The sequence below is a fragment of the Pongo abelii genome, chromosome 6, assembly GCF_028885655.2.
Source record: "Pongo abelii isolate AG06213 chromosome 6, NHGRI_mPonAbe1-v2.0_pri, whole genome shotgun sequence".
Taxonomy (NCBI): Eukaryota; Metazoa; Chordata; class Mammalia; order Primates; family Hominidae; genus Pongo; species Pongo abelii.
The window spans coordinates 29,983,222-30,000,250 of record NC_071991.2 but is presented as its reverse complement, the minus strand read 5'-3'; the positions used below and the strand labels follow the sequence as shown (position 1 = coordinate 30,000,250).

The window sequence follows — 17,029 nt, the reverse complement described above, 5'->3', positions numbered from 1 at the left end:
CTGCAGGGCTGCGGGGGCGTCATAGCCCCCAGCAATATCAGCCTAAGGTGCAGCTCCAAAGCCCCCGTGTCCCTCACCTTCGGGGTGCATCGCTGGTAAAATCCACCCAGCTCACTGGGCAGCATGTGGCACCATCTCACAATTGCCAGTTAACATCTTCCCTCTCTTTCTGTCATAGGGACTCTGGATCCCAGAAGGTGAGAAAGTTAAAATTCCCGTCGCTATCAAGGAATTAAGAGAAGCAACATCTCCGAAAGCCAACAAGGAAATCCTCGATGTGAGTTTCTGCTTTGCTGTGTGGGGGTCCATGGCTCTGAACCTCAGGGCCCACATTTTCTCATGTCTGGCAGCTGCTCTGCTCTAGACCCTGCTCATCTCCACATCCTAAATGTTCACTTTCCATGTCTTTCCCTTTCTAGCTCTAGTGGGTATAACTCCCTCCCCTTAGAGACAGCACTGGCCTCTCCCATGCTAGTATCCACCCCAAAAGGCTGGAAACAGGCAATCACTGGCATCTACCCAGCACTAGTTTCTTGACACACATGATGAGTGAGTGCTCTTGGTGAGCCTGAAGCATGGGTAATGTTTTTGGTATTTTTTGGAAGAAGAAATGGAGGCATAAAGAAATTGGCTGATCCTTATATGGCTGGGGTAGGGTTTAAGCCCCTTGTTATTTCTGACTCTGAAACTTGCATTCAATTCACTCTACCAAGTTATCTCATCTTTGAAATGGCTTTTTTTAAAGGTGCCTAGAATATGATGGCGTGCAGTCTATAAACTGTTGCCCACCTTCTGTACTTTCTCTCAGAATAATTCACATTTTTATCCAGTGTCTGTTGATTGTTACTTTGTGGAATAAGTTCTTGGAAAATTCCACAGGATTATTGTTATCTTCTAACTACCAATTCTCTCGAACTTTCTCCACCTTCTCTGGGCCTTCCCCAGCCAGTGGTGGGAAGATGCTGGCTGGAGTCTGACAGAGCCTCTTCTACACTGGCCTGGGCTTGCTGTGAGTTGGTGGAAACCTTTGCTCTTGTCCCAACACAGAGCAAGTGAAAGAGGAGGTCGAGGGGCTCAGGCAGCAGACTAGGGAAGCAGAATCAAGGAAAAGGAAAAATGGCTGACTTATTACTTCAAAACTCTAGAGAATTTAGTTGATCTTACAGCCAAGAAGGATAAAAGCCAGAGAGTAATATCCCCTGCCTCATGTCTAACCCACAGAATACATAGCAAGTAAAGAGAACACGGGCCTTTATAAAAATGTCTTAAGATACAATTTTTTAATTGGAGGAAATCTACAGTTTAATTTTCTCTGGGCAGCTTTTCTTCCTTTTATTATAGTAGGGGAAATCCTGTGTTGATATACTTCTAAATGAAAGACGATGAATTGATATAATACAATAAAAAATCTGTAAAATTGATGATATACTTATCAAGAAAAATTAGCTTTCATTTTAGCGGTTTACAAATTGAGTCAAGTCCTAGTAACAAAATGTTAAGTCTATTAATATAACCACAAGAAATACAGGAAGACAGGCAATCTGTGAAGCCTTTCACTTACAATCTCTAGCCCCTCACCTGTGCTGTGTAGGAAAATCTTTGTGCACAATTTGCTTCCTTAATTCATTTTTTATTCATTCAACACATTCTAATAAATTATACAAAATCATGTTGAAATGTGAATTTCAGTGGTATTTACAATGCAGCGTGAGGAGGGTTTGGATGTATTCTAAGACAATAGCTGTGCTTTGGGAAGGAAGCAGTGTTCACTGAAAAGTGCCCCCCAGGACCTTTTAATTGGAGGAAATATGCTTCTGTGGAGTTGGAAATGGGATAGAAGATAGATAAGGTCAAAGCTTAAAAGTTAAGTGCACCCAACATCTGAAGCATCCATGGGCCTGGCGTGGTGGCTTTCGCCTGTAATCCGAGCACTTTGGGAGGCTGAGGCAGGAGGATCCCTTGAGCTTAGGAGTCTGAGACCAGCCTGGGCAACATACTGAGACCCAGTCTCTACAAAAAATAAAAAATTAGCTGGGTGTGGTGTCTCATGTCTGTAGTCCCAGCCACTCAGGAGATGGGAAGATGGCTTGAGTCCGGGAGATCTAGGCTGCAGTGAGCTAAAATCTCGCCACTGCACTCCAGCCTGGGTGACAAAGCAAGACCCTGCTCAAAAAAATAATTAGATATAAATATTAATATAGATACCTATATATATATCTGAATACAGATATCTATATATACTCTGTATATAGTTATGTAGATATATAAATATATCATATATGATATATATTTAGAGATATATATATATTTAGAGAGATATATATTTAGAGATTTATATATATTTATATATATATTTAGAGATACGTATTTAGATATATGTATCTCTAAATATATATCTCTCTCTAAATATATTAAATAAATAAAAGAAATAAAAGAAAGCTCAGTTTGGCCTCCTGCTCGTCCTGTCTCCTCATCCCCTCTTCCCCCTCCATCATTTTATTTCCTTGCCCCACGGCCATGTCCCCCCTCCTCTCCAATGGTAGATGTCATGTCTGCTGCAGTCAGAGGGCGACAAGCCTGGAGTGTTCCCTGAAGCCTGTGGTTTGTGGTTTGTCCTGCAGCTCAGGCTGCCCAGGCCTCACCAGCAATCCTGGCAGGCAGGGCACCACACTGGGATGGAGAGGGGGAAGCTGGAGGAGGCACTTTCTTGTAAAGAAAGCAAAACCAGCAGTGCCCAGGCCAATTTCAACAGGGAGTTAAATAGCACCTTAATCCTGTGGCAGGACAGCTCATGGGGCCATGTGTGCTCTTAGAAAGACTCACATGCACGCGTGCACGGCAGCAATGACTCCATACTCACATTCCCCTGCAGACACCAGGCCCCACGGCCGGCACACACACTGCAGCCCCAGTTCCATGTTGCTAGCAGTGGCTTAGTGAATGAGTAAAGTTCTTAAAATGCAGGGGACACCTGCCCTTCATTCATAAGGCTGGATGTACACCTCTCAGACCTTAAGGAGTTCAACAGCTAGTGGAATCCCAATTCATACGGTAGAGCCGTTCACAGATGAGAGAGACAAGCCAGAAGGAAGGAACCAAAAGTCATGTCAGCAGTTAGGACAAAATAACAGGCTTTCAAGGTCACAAAGCCTCAGGGACACTCCTGCGGTGGGACTGGGCCACGAGCCATGGGGGCTCCAAGTGTGCGCTCTGCCTGCCAGCCTGCGGGCGCTGGGGCTCCACGGAGATTGTTGTGGAATACCAAGCATGCTCGCTGTAGGTCACGGTGCACATTTACTACTTCCAAGACAAACAGCCGAGAACAAAGCTCGCTTTAGCTTCTGCGTACACCGAACGGGACACACGACTGAACAGCGTTCCCATTGTGCCTGCTGGGTGGGGAGGAAGTGATGGCCCAGTGGGTCTATCAGATGTTAGTAGGATGGGGCCTGGCGGGGCTCCAGGCTCTGTGTGGCCGACACCCACACCCCCCGCTCTGCTCCCCATTCCCAGCCCCAGCTCAGCCCCGCGAGGCCCTGCAGCAGATGGGCTGCTCAAACTGCTCTGGTTTGCAGATTTTTCTTCCCTCTCAAATGAATACAATATGTTTTCAAATCTCAACCAGATCTTGAGAAAATAGGAAGAGCCAGAGGGTTTCTTTGGTATTATGGTTGTACAGATTCCCAGACTCGGGGGGAGAGATGTGATTTGTGCTTTCTGGCAATCCCATGGCCTATTAATTTTTCATAGGCTTTCCAGTTTAAATTTAGGGTAGGCAATGGAAAGGGAACACAAAACAGATTTCTAGGTGTACTGTATGTGTGTCTCTCACGTCTAAAGTCTGTTAACTGGAGCACCCAACAGGCCCCACAGGCTGCCTTCACACAGAGGACCTGGGGCGCCTCCGACCCATTGGGGTGAGCAGCGGGCCACGGAGGGAGCCAGGGTCAGGAGACCTGGCTGTGTCCTGACCTGACCCTGCTCAGGGTGGCCTCAGGTGGGCTGTTCACCTCATCAGCCTCAGCTTACCCTCTGACTACAGCGACCTCAGACAAAATACACTTCCCAGCCCTGTCCAGTTCTGACTTTTTATAAACAAGCACTTCTCCGAGTTAAAGGGATATTTGCAATATCTACTGATCCACAGATATTAAATATCTCCTCTCTTCTTTAAAATTATGACATTATTTTTAGAATATAAAAGGAAAATAACACACACTCTCCTTGAAAATAGAGAGCCTAAACACTCTGCAGGAAATATTTAAAGCTATAGTTTTTGTTTGTTTGTCTTGAATGCAAGTGGCCTGGACTTTGACTTGCTTTGAGTCTTTGACCTTGCATGACTTCTGTACAGTTCAACCCTGACAGTTTTGAAGTAGGTATGTGCCTAGATCTGCCCTAGTCCCTGCTGGAATGTTGAAGAAGCAAAGGTCCAGGCCCTCAGAGAACTTGCCATGTATTTGCCAACAGATACGGGGCGGAGACTTGACGCAACGTAAGAGCAAGTGTGTGCCGGGCGACCCGACACTGCGGAGCACCAGCTAGACCCTAAGCGTGTGCTAGGAGCTGACCAAGCCGTTCTTTCCTCAAAAAGCTTGGTGGGGAGGGCATTTTTAAAATCACACAAATATTTAAGTACAGATTGTGATGAGTGCCTCAAAGCAGTGGCTCTTCAGCTTCATCAAGCTTCAGAATCTAGAGGGTTTGTTCATATGGAAGGCTGGGCCTGTCTCCTGCATTTCACCCTCTTGGCCTGGGGGCGGGACCCAAGAATGTGTGGCTCTAAAAGGTTCCCAGGCAATGCTGAGGCTGCTTTCTGAATGAAAAACTGCAAGATACCAGGAGAGTTTCATTTAGATTGAAGAGTCAAGGAAGGCTCCTCTGAGAAAGAGTCTGCTAAGGAAGGAGGAGGTGGAAGGGTTCTGGGGACAGAGGTTCTCCCGTGGGTAAGGGCGGAGGGAAGCTCTTCTGGGGAGAAGGTGGGCAGGGGGACCAGAGGCTGGAGGGAGGAGGGCAGGCAGCCTTGGGGCTTCCCAAGAACAGGGAAGGCCAGGGCAGGGTTTAGGGCAAGGAAAGTGTGTGAGCAGATTTGTATTTTAGTAAATATTTACAGTTTGCCCTCCATGTCTGCAGTTTCATATCCGTGGATTCAATCAACCACAATCAAAAACATTGGGGAAAAACATTGCATCAGTACTGAACATATACAGACTTTTTTTCTTGTCATTATTCCCTAAACAATACAGCATAACAATTATTCACATAGCATTTGCATTGTATTAGGTACTATAGGTAATCAGGAGATGCTGTAAAGTAGATGGGAGGATGTCTGTAGGTTACACACAAATGCTGTGCCATTTTATATCAGGGGCTTGAGCATCCTCACATTTTGATATCTGAGGGAGGTCCTGGAACCAATTCCCCAGATACTGAGGGTCTACTGTCTGTATCCCCTTACCCCACCTTGCCTTTGTCTCCTGTCTCCTATCTCCACCCTGCCTCCGGCGGGCCGGTTGCTCCTGATCTGCCCAGGCGCCCTGGAGCAGCACCCTATCTCAGAGCCTGGCTCGGTGTGTTCACTTCTGCAAGAAACTAACTTGCCCAAGTCCACACTCAAATCACAGGCATTGCTGAGATGTGAAAAGCAACTCTGGATGCATTCTGCTGCAGTCCGTGTGTTCTTTTCCATATCTGAATAAAAGGTCACCACCATTTGTATTTAAAGGGAAAGAGAATTTATGGGTGGAAATTGGGGGTTCCCTCATTCTCAGTCAGACAGAAAAGAGGGCCCCATTGTGTGCCTGATTGCAAATAAATTTAGCTTCCTCAGCCCAAGAATAGCAGAAGGGTTAAAATAAAGTCTGTATTTATGGCTCTGTCAAAGGAAGGCCCCTGCCTTGGCAGCCAGCCAGAATTAGCAGGGCAGCAGATGCCTGACTCAGTGCAGCATGGATTTCCCATCGGGAGCCCGGGGGTGCAGCACAGAGACCACTTCTCTTTAGAAATGGGTCCCAGGCAGCCAGGCAGCCTTTAGTCACTGTAGATTGAATGCTCTGTCCATTTCAAAGCCTGGGAGTGGTCTATTGAAAGAGCTTATCCAGCTACTCTTTGCAGAGGTACTGTGGGCAGAGTCCCCAGCCCAAATGCCCACCCAGTTCCCAGAGCACAGTCAGGGCCAAGCCTGGCCTGTGGGGAAGGGAGGCCTTTCTCCCTGCTGTCTCGGTGCTCCCCAGATGCCTTCTCCATCGCCTCTCCTCTGCAGCACCCACAGCCAGCGTTCCTGATGTGCAGGGTCAGTCATTACCCAGGGTGTTCTGGACCCCACACAGATTCCTACAGGCCCTCATGATATTTTAAAACACAGCATCCTTAACCTTGAGGCAGAGGTCTTCATAACAAAGACACTATCAGTTCCCAAACTCAGAGATCAGGTCACTCGGACTCCTCCTTTATCCAATGTGCTCCTCATGGCCACTGTTGCCTGGGCCTCTCTGTCATGGGGAATCCCCAGATGCACCCAGGAGGGGCCCCCTCCCACTGCATCTGTCACTTCACAGCCCTGCATAAACGTCCCTCTGCTAGGTCTTTTGCAGGCACAGCTTTTCCTCCATGAGTACGTATTTTGAAACTCAAGATCGCATTCATGCCTTTTCACCTGGAAGGGGTCCATGTGCCCCTCCTTCTGGCCACCATGGGAAGCCACACTGACGCGCCTCTCCCTCCCTCCAGGAAGCCTACGTGATGGCCAGCGTGGACAACCCCCACGTGTGCCGCCTGCTGGGCATCTGCCTCACCTCCACCGTGCAGCTCATCACGCAGCTCATGCCCTTCGGCTGCCTCCTGGACTATGTCCGGGAACACAAAGACAATATTGGCTCCCAGTACCTGCTCAACTGGTGTGTGCAGATCGCAAAGGTAATCGGGGAGGGGAGATATGGGGAGAGGAGATAAGGAGCCGGGATCCTCACATGCGGTCTGCACTCCTGGGATAGCCAGAGTTTGCCATGGGGATATGTGTGTGCGTGCATGTAGCACACACACATTCCTTTATTTTGGATTCAATCAAGTTGATCTTCTTGTGCACAAATCAGTGCCTGTCCCACCTGCATGTGGAAACTCTCATCAATCAGCTACCTTTGAAGAATTTTCTCTTTATTGAGTGCTCAGTATGGTCTGATGTCTCTGTTCTTATTTCTCTGGAATTCTTTGTGAATACTGTGGTGATTTGTAGTGGGGAAGGAATATTGCTTCCCCCAGTCAGGACTTGATAACAAGGTAAGCAAGCCAGGCCAAGGCCAGGAGGACCCAGGTGATGATGGTGGAGTGGAGCAGGTGCCTCGCAGGAGGCCCAGTGAGCAGGTGCAAGGAGCTGACAGAGGGCGCAGCTGCTGCTGCTATGTGGCTGGGGCCTTGGCTAAGTGTCCCCCTTTCCACAGGCTCGCTCCAGAGCCAGGGCGAGGCTGAGAGAGCAGAGTGGTCAGGTAGCCCTGCCTGGGTGCTGGAGACAGGCACAGAGCAAAAAGCCAGGTATTTCATAGCTCATGTGGACCCAGAAAGACTTCTGCTTTTGCCCCAAACCCCTCCCATCTCCATCCCAGTCTTGCATCAATTATTTGCACTCAACTTTCTAAGTCCTATTTTTTTCTGACAGTGGGTATACATTTCACCCCATTGACTTTAAAGAATTTGCAGGCAGGCCCTGTCTCTGAGAATACACCGTTGCCCCTCATCTCCCTCCGACAGCAGGGCAGGGGGTCCAGGGATGTGCCAGGGACCAGAGGGAGGGAGCAGACACCCACCCGGCCTGGGCAGGTCCTCCTCATTGCTTGCATCCCCCTGGTTAGCAGTGGCAGTCAGTCCTGCCGAGTCATTCGTGAGGCGCTCACCCAGCTCCAGGCAGATGTAAAAGGTGACCTACAAGAAGACAAACAAAAACATCTGGAGCGCTCTTATGCCAGCATCTGCCCTTGACACCACCAGGCAGGCTCTTGCTGGGAGCCGTGGTGCTTGGGTCAGCTCCTTCCCATCGCAGAGCTCCTGGGCCGCATTGTAGAGGCAGGGACCACCTCCCAGGATAACCAGATAGCAGCACACCCTCCACAGCCCCTTTTACTCCAGCACCATCGGGCATTGATTTCTCAGCTGCAGCCACAGGCGGCCCCCAGCAGCCCAGGAAGTGGGGAGCGCTCATGCTTCTCTGAGCACAAAAGTCACTGAATATTTTTGCCGTTCTCGTGGTCATAACCCGGGCCACAGAGTAGAACACTCCCATCACCATTGTTAGACAGTGGTCCTGGGAGAGGGTCTTGTGTGCCTTGGATGCCGGGGCCTCTTTTTATTGGGAGGTGCTTGTTATTTCTGTGTGTGGCTGCATTTGTTTCCCAAGACTGCCACAACAAATCATCACCAACTTGGTAGCTCAACATAGCACAGCTTTATTTCCTCCTGGCTCTGGCAGGTGTCTAGAAGGCCATGCTCCCACAAGGGTTCTGAGGAGGATCCTTCCTGCCTCTCTGGCTTCTGGTGGCCCCAGCATCCCTGGGCTGTGGCTGCACCTCCCCATGTCAACCTCCATCTTCACACGGCCTTTTCCTGTTGTCTCTGCAACCACAGGCCTCTCTCCTTTCTCTTAATAAAGATACCAGTCATTGAGTTTGAAAATTGCTAAGAGAGTCTATTGTAAATCTTCTTAGCACAAAAAAAAGATAGATATGTGAAGTGATAGATATATTAATTAGTTTGATTTGATCACTCTGCTATGTGTATAAACGTCAAAAGAAATATTATACTCCATAAATATATATATTAAAAAATATCCCAGTCATTGCATTTAGGACCCACCCTAAATCCAGGATGATTTCATTTCAAGACTTTTAACTAATTAGATTTGCAAAACCCCGTTTCCAAATAAGGTCACATTCTGCAGTTCTGGGTAGACGTGAAATGTGGGGACACTGTGCAACCCACCGTCTTGGGGAGGGGGTGGTCAGCCTGGGGCAGGTGTTGCTGGGTGTGGAGCTACATCCACTCATGCCCTGACCTGGAACCCAGACCTGCTTCCCCAGCTGTCCTCCTGGTTATCTGAAGCAGGGAATGGAGAGCACTGCCCTCCTTGCCCAGGCAGTCTCTATCACCTGGTTTTACTTTCCTCTTAGCACATATTGCCCCAGAATATCTGGTTGGTTTATGACTTACTTGAGTTTGTGCCTACCTGTCCCAACCAGGAGGTGAGCCCTGGCTGTTCCCCAAACCCGGCCCTGCATGTGGGAGCTGCCCCTCCCCATTCATCAGAGGGGACCAACAGTCCACAGCTGTTCTTAATCGTCTCCCAGTAACCCCCAGCTCCACAAAGGTGACTCCTCATGTGGTGGAGAGGTGGTCGGGCCATCCGTGTGAAATGTGTGTGTTACCGTTTTCCTTAAGGGGCACATAGTCTTGGCAGGTTTCGCCCAATATAGGACGAGCTCAAGACTCCAGTGGACTGTGGATTCAGATCTGGATTCTGGCGCATTCACCGTGTGAATGTGGGCACGTTGCTGGCCTCTCTGCGCCTGGTCTCCTGGCTGTGGAGTGTGTTCTGCCCCTTGTCTTTCTGGGAGGTAGGGAGGGCAGTGAGCCCCTTCGCATTGCCCACCATGGGCCCAGCACACGGCTGATCCCCACTGAGTGTTCTTTTCCTCCTTTGATCCCCTTTGGCTGACCTAGGTTGGAGCAGCCACTAAAATATACCCAGAAACATCTTCCTAATCTACATCTGCACCAACCCTGATTCCCTGGCGCAGCATGACCATCACATGCCTGCCATTGCTCCTGATCTCTGCTGCTCATGAGCTGCTCTCCGGCGCGCCTTCTCACGCTCACATTCCAGTCGGCCTGGCCTGGATAAGTGGAGGTTTATTTGACCCCAAAAATTAGCCTTCTACTAACGAATATAATAGTGTCCATTACAAAGAATAAACTTAGTACGGGTCCCATTTAAGCAGAAGTTACTGAAAGCCTGAGTTTAAGTTTCCAGGGCCTGAAAGTTTTCCATGACAGTTTTCTGCATAATGTTACCTACAATTTCAACCTGTTATTTAAAGCCATTCTTGTGTTTGTCGTACTTTGATTAGCTTTATTTTGATTTGAAGTCCTTTTACATTATGAGCAGTTAACACTTTGTCTCTGTTAGATTTGCTTTTTAGTTCACAAGAGATACCTCATTCCTCTGTATTTGAATAGTTGCAATGATGGAACAGCTGTCCCCGGAGGGAAATGAAAACAATGATTCCCCAAACTGTGACGATAGAAATTTGCTCTTGGGTTACTTACAATGTATCTGAGTATTAAAAAATTTTCTTTTTAAACGTTTGCAGTAAAACTACCCAGAAACACTTAGTGGCTGACCAGAAACTAAACTCCTGGCATCCTCAAAATGGGATTTATTGGCTTATAAATGTCCTGTGTTGATTCACAAAGGCACAAACTATCTTGGGAAGTTTTCTTCTAAATGTTGATGGGAGAGCTGGCCACTGTTATGCAAGTTTCATTGTCCTGACTAAACTGCTAAAGAGATTACACAAAGTTATATCAACTAGACAAAAGGAAAAAGAAAAAAAACAGAAGTGTCCTGGGAGGAATCCGGATGAGACCAGTAGACCATGAAAGAGACATCCCTTGCCATCTACAAGGAAAATGGATTTTGTTCTCCATGTGCAAAACCATCTCAGGAGGTTGCAGAGACACCACTTGGTTACTAGCCAGAAGGAGCAGGTGCCTCCTAAATTCCCCACACAGGAGCTCACAGTGGCTTTCACGCATTGGGAGTAAGTTAGACTTAAGAAAGCCTGTCTACTCTTCCTGGGATTTACAAGCCAGCTAGTAAATCCCAGAATAAATCACACGGCACAGTCATCCAAAGATCCCGTCATCCGTGCCGTTTGGAAAGCCCTGCTCCTGCGCCACCCTCTCCCCGTGGAGCCTCCCATGCCCAGGGAGATTACATTAGAAAGTTGAGTGCAAATAATTGATGCAAGACTGGGATGGAGATGGGAGGGGTTTGGGGCAAAAATTAGAAATTAGGAGATTACCTAATGCAGATTACAGTCTCACGGAATTGAGTGTTCAGGCAGACACTGATGTGGTTCTGTAGTACAGCAAACAATATCAGCTTACAGTCCTGAGGCCAGGCCTGGTGAACAATGCACGGTAGCGGCAGGGCAGGGCTCTCAGAATGAAACTGGCTTACGCGTGGCACTCTCTGACCACAACTCTATAAGCACCAAACTATACTTAGTTCCATCTGTGAGGTTAAATTTAATACAGATGAACATCAAAGAAAACTTCAAAGACTCCTTTTTTCAAGTACATGGGCTACTTAATTTGGTCCAAGTCCATTTTAAAAAGCCCTAGGTGCTTTCACAGTTCTCCTACTGACAAGAGGCCCCAGTGCCTGTGAGCTGCTAATGGGAGGGAGAGGAAGATGAGCTGAGTGGGCCGGGCTATCCCGTCCACACCGGGAGACAGGGAAGGAGACTCCAAGCTGGTGGCGCCAGCACATTCCAGGCCACTCAGGCCTATTCCTAGGTGCCAGGTCACGAAAACCACGCTGACAGATCATGCTGTGTGTGTGTCATAGCACACAAGCAGGACTGTGAGAGAGTGAAAGTGCCACTGGGTGGAGCACTGAGGAAGGGCCACAGTGTGTTGGTGGAGATAGGCTGTCATGGAGAAGAGACCCTGGCTTGCTCTACATAGCTTCCAATGCAACTGCAAAGCAGGTCCCAGAGGGCTCCGGCCTTCGTCGTCCAGGTCTGCTCCCTCCCCTCATGGCTTTCCCATCCTCAGATGAGGATTGGGCAGAGCCTACCCCTGCTGACTAACTGTGGCCCCAGGGTGGTGACTCAGCCCTGCACCTCCTGCTCCCATCTGCACTGGGCCAGAGAGGATGACTTACCCAGCACGTTCACACCACACAGCTTTGTGGGTTCCTAGGTCCAAGGACCAGAGATTTCAGTTGTGTGAGTTTTTTTTTTTATTTGTTCTTGCGTATTCTACAAAGGGTCGTAGCTAAACTTCACCTAACGATCGCTTTAGTATATCACTAAAAAGACAAAGCTCACAGTGCTGTTGAAGCACATTCATCATCTTTAGACATTTTGACTAGTTATTTCTTAAGCATTTACCTGCTAGTGTTAAGCATCACATGAAATATATATAGAAGTAAGATAAAATTTCTTATCTCCCCAAGTTTGCCAACAAATACAGAGCAGGAAGGGAAGCAGGTCAGAGCAGGAGGCGCAGCTGTCGTGAGGCCACCGTGCAAGGCGCAGGGAGGGTGAGCTCCAAGTTTGAATGGAATGGGTCTGTCAGCCAAGCCCCCTGGCTCTGGGAAGATAGCAGTGAACAAGCCAGATGGCCCCTCACCCTCCAGAGCCCTGAGTCCTGCAAACCAAACAGCGTGACAGGTCCTTTCCCTGTCCTGGAGGCCCCTGTGGGTGAGAGTTGGCTGCTGACAGGGCATGAAGGCACTTGAGGGTGGGGAAGTGACTCTGACTGGGAGATGCTGAGGACAGGGAGGAAGCCACCAGATAAGGGACACTGGGGAAGAGGGGTGGACCCCTCAGGGCCAAGCACATGGAGCCTCATCACAAAAGCAAGATGGTGGCCAAATTCAAGGTCACTGCAAAAGGAATGGAGAACAGAGAATAGATTTGGCATTTGGAGGAAATGGTGACAATCATGAGCACCTACACGGGACTCTCCATGGGTGCTATCTAAGTAACTGCTGTCTCTACATAAACTCATTCCACCCTCTGATTAATCCATTCTACATATGGGGAAACAAAGGCATGCAGTGTTTATGTCACTTGCCAAGATCTCAGGATTTGATCCAGGTGGCCTGGTTCCATGGTGCAGCCTCTCAGCCTGCATGGATGCCCCGGCTCAGAGCATGACTCTCAGGACAGGGGTCCCAGCAGCCCTCCCTCCCTGCACAGCAGGGTACCTGTGCTGCACCACTTCTGTCTGGGAATAGGACATTCTGACACTTTCCTGCCTCTTCCGAGGTCCAGCACTTACTCTATGCCTGCCTGGGAAGGTGGCAAGGTGGCCTGAGGAACAGACTCTTCCATTTTTTAGGGAGCTCAAAGCCACAGATGCTCTGAGATCTGGAGTCCAGAGACAGGAGCAGAGGCTTCTCCTGGTGACCACTCTGCTTAAAAACTTCATCAGATCTGTAGTTTCAGAGCCCCCCTGAACCCCATCCCTTACCTCTACCAGCTGCGGGTGGGTCTCTGGGGTGGGGCTCCCCTCCCCACCTGCACCCCAAGGGCTGAAAGGTTGAGGGGAGAACACCATCATTTATACAGGGGGATCCTGGAAGATGAGGCCTGAGAAAGCCCTGCGGGGCCCCTCACCTTCTCCCTAGCTGTGGCCAGGAGTGTCTGGCCTTGCCTGCCTCAGGACCAGCCCAAAGTGGAGGTGAGGGGTGAGCTCCAGCCCCCAGGGGAAGGGTGATGGTGGTCTTGGTCTCAGCATGGTTCTGGTAGAGGTGGGTTAATTTGAAGATGATGAACCTTAAGCCTCTTTCTGATCTTGCTTTAAATAAATACTTCTGAACAACAACAACAACAAAATAGTGTTGATAGGAAAGCCCTCCACTCCACCAGAACCACGCGGCCTTCTCATCCTCCCCTCCTCCACTTCCTTCCTCACTAAGTCACTGCTCCATGAGCTCTTCCACAGGAGACTTACAAAATAGAACACAAACAATCCAGTTCCCGCCTCTCACTCTGAACTCCTCCCAAGACTTGTGGGGTGCGGCAGCCCCTGGGAACACCCAGACCTTCAAGGTCAAACACAGCCCCCGCCCCTCGCTCTGGGGTATCCTGCCAGAAAAAGCCCCGACAGCCATGTGGAGCAGAGTCTTCTTTTTTGTAAGTGGAAGTTCCAGGCTGGCTTTTCAAATCCCCTTTTAACCTCAGTGCTGTATTTCAAAATTCTTTCCAGTTTTCCTGTAGTAATTAACAAAAATAAATATTTTAATTTCAATTAAAGTGAGGGTCTCAGAGAAGAAGCAGGAACTGAGTTTCCTGAGAGGCCCCGCTGAGGCTTTGCTGATATTGCTTCCTGCGGCCTCTGCTCAGATCCTGGGAGCTCACAGGCCGTATCGCGGCTCTTATCTTTGGGGACCAGTTAAAGCATAACTGCGCCAGGGACAGAGTTGTCCTTTCAAATGTGCCGGCAGTGGGATGGAGACCCATGCGTCAAGTCTCCTCTAAGTTCACATGGGATTCTCTCCTTGTCCCAAAGCTGTCTCTGATTTAAAACCCTCCAACTGATTACCTGAATTCTAGAATATGTCCTGTGCTCTCTGCCCTTTCCCACGCCTTTGCTGAAGACCGGTGTTCTGAGGAAACAGACACCGTGTGGAAATGGCTCAGGTCCTTTAAAGCCCTGGCCTGAGGAGCAGGGAAGGGCTGGGCCTGAGGTCAGCTGGATTTGTTAGATTGACAGAGTGACGCGGACTTCCCCAGAGGCACGGGACCAAGGTGCGTGCTCACGCTGTCTCATGCTCTCACACATAATGTGTGTGTGTGTATATATATATACACATATACATATATATATGTATGTATATACACACACATATGCATATATATAGAACGCCAAGCAGCCTCTGGCTTAGCAGGCGTGTTTCCCAGCAGGGGAATTAAAGCCATGGTCCCAGTAGTGGTCTTGGGGTCTCAAGGTATTTGGTCTGTGCAGCCACGTTTCAGCCTGTGGACCCCAGGTCATCTAACGAGGTGGTCGTGTGGGGACTGGGATGGAAAAGGTGTCTGCACAGACGTGTGTGAAATGGCTGGCACACCGCCAGTGGTCAGCACTGTCAGCTGCTATCACCGATCATTCAATCATTCATTCATTCAGTTGTTCATTCTTCAACAGGCCATTTTAAAAATGTGCCCAGTATACCAAAATCTCCGCTAAGCATTTAAAGAGGCAGAATGAAGGTCAGCAATGGTGGTGAAACGAAGCTGGGAATGTGCTCTGAGGGTCTCCTCGTGGGCTTAATGAATGTGTAGAAACCACACATTTTAAACAGAGAGGGAGAAAGGGAGAGGTTCCTGGTCCTCTGCATAGGGACTTGTGTGTGGCTCTTTACTGTAGGCCTGTGCCACTCCTGCTCAACAGCTACCACGGAGGATGCCTTCAACAAATGTGAAGAACGAACAAAAGGTACAAACGTGAAGAATGAACAGGATAGAAAGAAAGGGGAAAGCAAGGGTGAGGGTGAGAAATCAAGGGACAGAGAAGAGAGAAGAGGAGACAGCCTGGGAGTTCACACAGCCAAGAAGGTAGACACTCAGTTGAGCCGGCAAGAGGCTGAGCCTAACTCTCCCTTTCGAATGGGCAGGAGTTCATGATATTTAATAACAGAGGCCTTGCTCTGTAAGAGACAGGGTACCAGGCAGAGAGCAAGTCAGCATCCCAGGAGTCAGATGAGGCAGACAGCGGGGGCAGGGAGCTTGCCCCTGAAGGAGACCCAGGCTGCCAGAGTAGCAGGGAGTCTGGGCCAGTCCTCTTTTGGGAAGCGCTTCCTCGGCTTCTGCCCGCCCTCTCCTCTCCCTTTCCACCCACCATCCTGACATAATACTTCCTAATTTGGAAGTGTTGTCCAGGGAAGAACCTGCTCATTTCCTCTTCAGTAGGCAGGGAAGCACTAACATCCAGCAGCATCGGAAACCCGTAGGAGCGCTCTCGGCAGTGCAGGGTGAGGGGACAGTCCATGCGGTCATGAGAAGTGGGTGTCAGGCAAGCATGTCTTTTCCAAAAGAGAAAAACATTAAAGGCCTCACAAACGGCGCCCAAAGACTAATTCTGCATAGCATCTTTGCGAGACCCTACATTCTTATGACGACTGGTTTTGCCTGAGAAAGAAAAAATTTTAATTTTGCTCTGACATGCCAATTCAACGAATCATTTTCACATAATATTCATGCAAAAAAAAAACAAACAATTTGCCAGAAAACTTGGGAATCCATCCACATCTACAGCTCTTCCCTGCAGTCACACTACAGTGGGATCCCTCCATACAGGAGGGGCAGAGTGGAGCAGGCTAGAGATGCCTGTTTGTTTCCATTTGCTGCACCACAGCAAGCATTTCTGTCGTGCCCACTCTGTACTAGAAAGTACATGAACATCAGCCATAAAGGGAACTAGAAAGGTGGCCCACCCTCTTGGTGGAGAGAGAAGAGAGTGTGGTAGAAACAATAATAAGAGGTCTACAGAACTTGACCCCTCCCAGCCTCTCCCACCTGCCAGCCTGGCCCTTGCAGAGAGATGCAGGCTGCCATGCTTATGCCAAAGCCTGGGACAGTTGGGCTCAGCAAGGTAGGCATCCGTCAAGCAAGGAGGAGCAGGGGTCAGCAGTGACCCCAGCGGCCAGCAGGGAGAAAGGTGCATGTGACAAGGACACTAGAGGCCGTGGGTCAGGATCAGCCAGGGTCAGGGTAGCATTTCTAGGAGTTCACTCTGTTGGGCGCTGTGCTGGCTGCTTCTCACATATTATTTCTTTCTTACTCTCAGAGCAGAGATTTCAATTGCAGCGAGATTGTGGAGGCAGCCAGGGAGGTAGGGGGAGTGGTGTCTTCTAAAAGCATGTTCAGTATCCATGTGGTTTCAGTAATAATAATAATAATAAACCCGTGAAAAGTAAAACAGGACAAAAATCTTCATAGGCAGTGAACCATATCAGAGAGTCCAAGAAAGCACAGTGAGAGTGTGGCTTAAAAACCCTGACAGACATTCCTTTGCACGAGCTCAGTGAGGAGGGCATGGTCCCCACCACCCCCCACCCCTGCTTTGCAGATAAACCACATGCAGGAAGGTCAGCCTGGCAAGTCCAGTAAGTTCAAGCCCAAGTCTCAGCTGGGCAGCAGAGCTCCTGCTCTTCTTTGTCCTCATATACGAGCACCTCTGGACTTAAAACTTGAGGAACTGGATGGAGAAAAGTTAATGGTCAGCAGTGGGTTACATCTTCTTTCAT

General features: G+C 49.0%; 1 protein-coding gene across 1 annotated transcript in view; it reads left to right on the top strand.

Moving 5' to 3' along the window:
• EGFR (epidermal growth factor receptor) overlaps positions 1-17,029 on the top strand; it is a 196,374-nt gene that overhangs the window by 159,344 nt on the left and 20,001 nt on the right. Inside the window, exons 19-20 of the mRNA XM_024249444.3 lie at positions 179-277; positions 6,730-6,915. Coding sequence (XP_024105212.2) covers positions 179-277; positions 6,730-6,915 — 285 coding nt within the window. The remainder of the gene's footprint in view (positions 1-178; positions 278-6,729; positions 6,916-17,029) is intronic.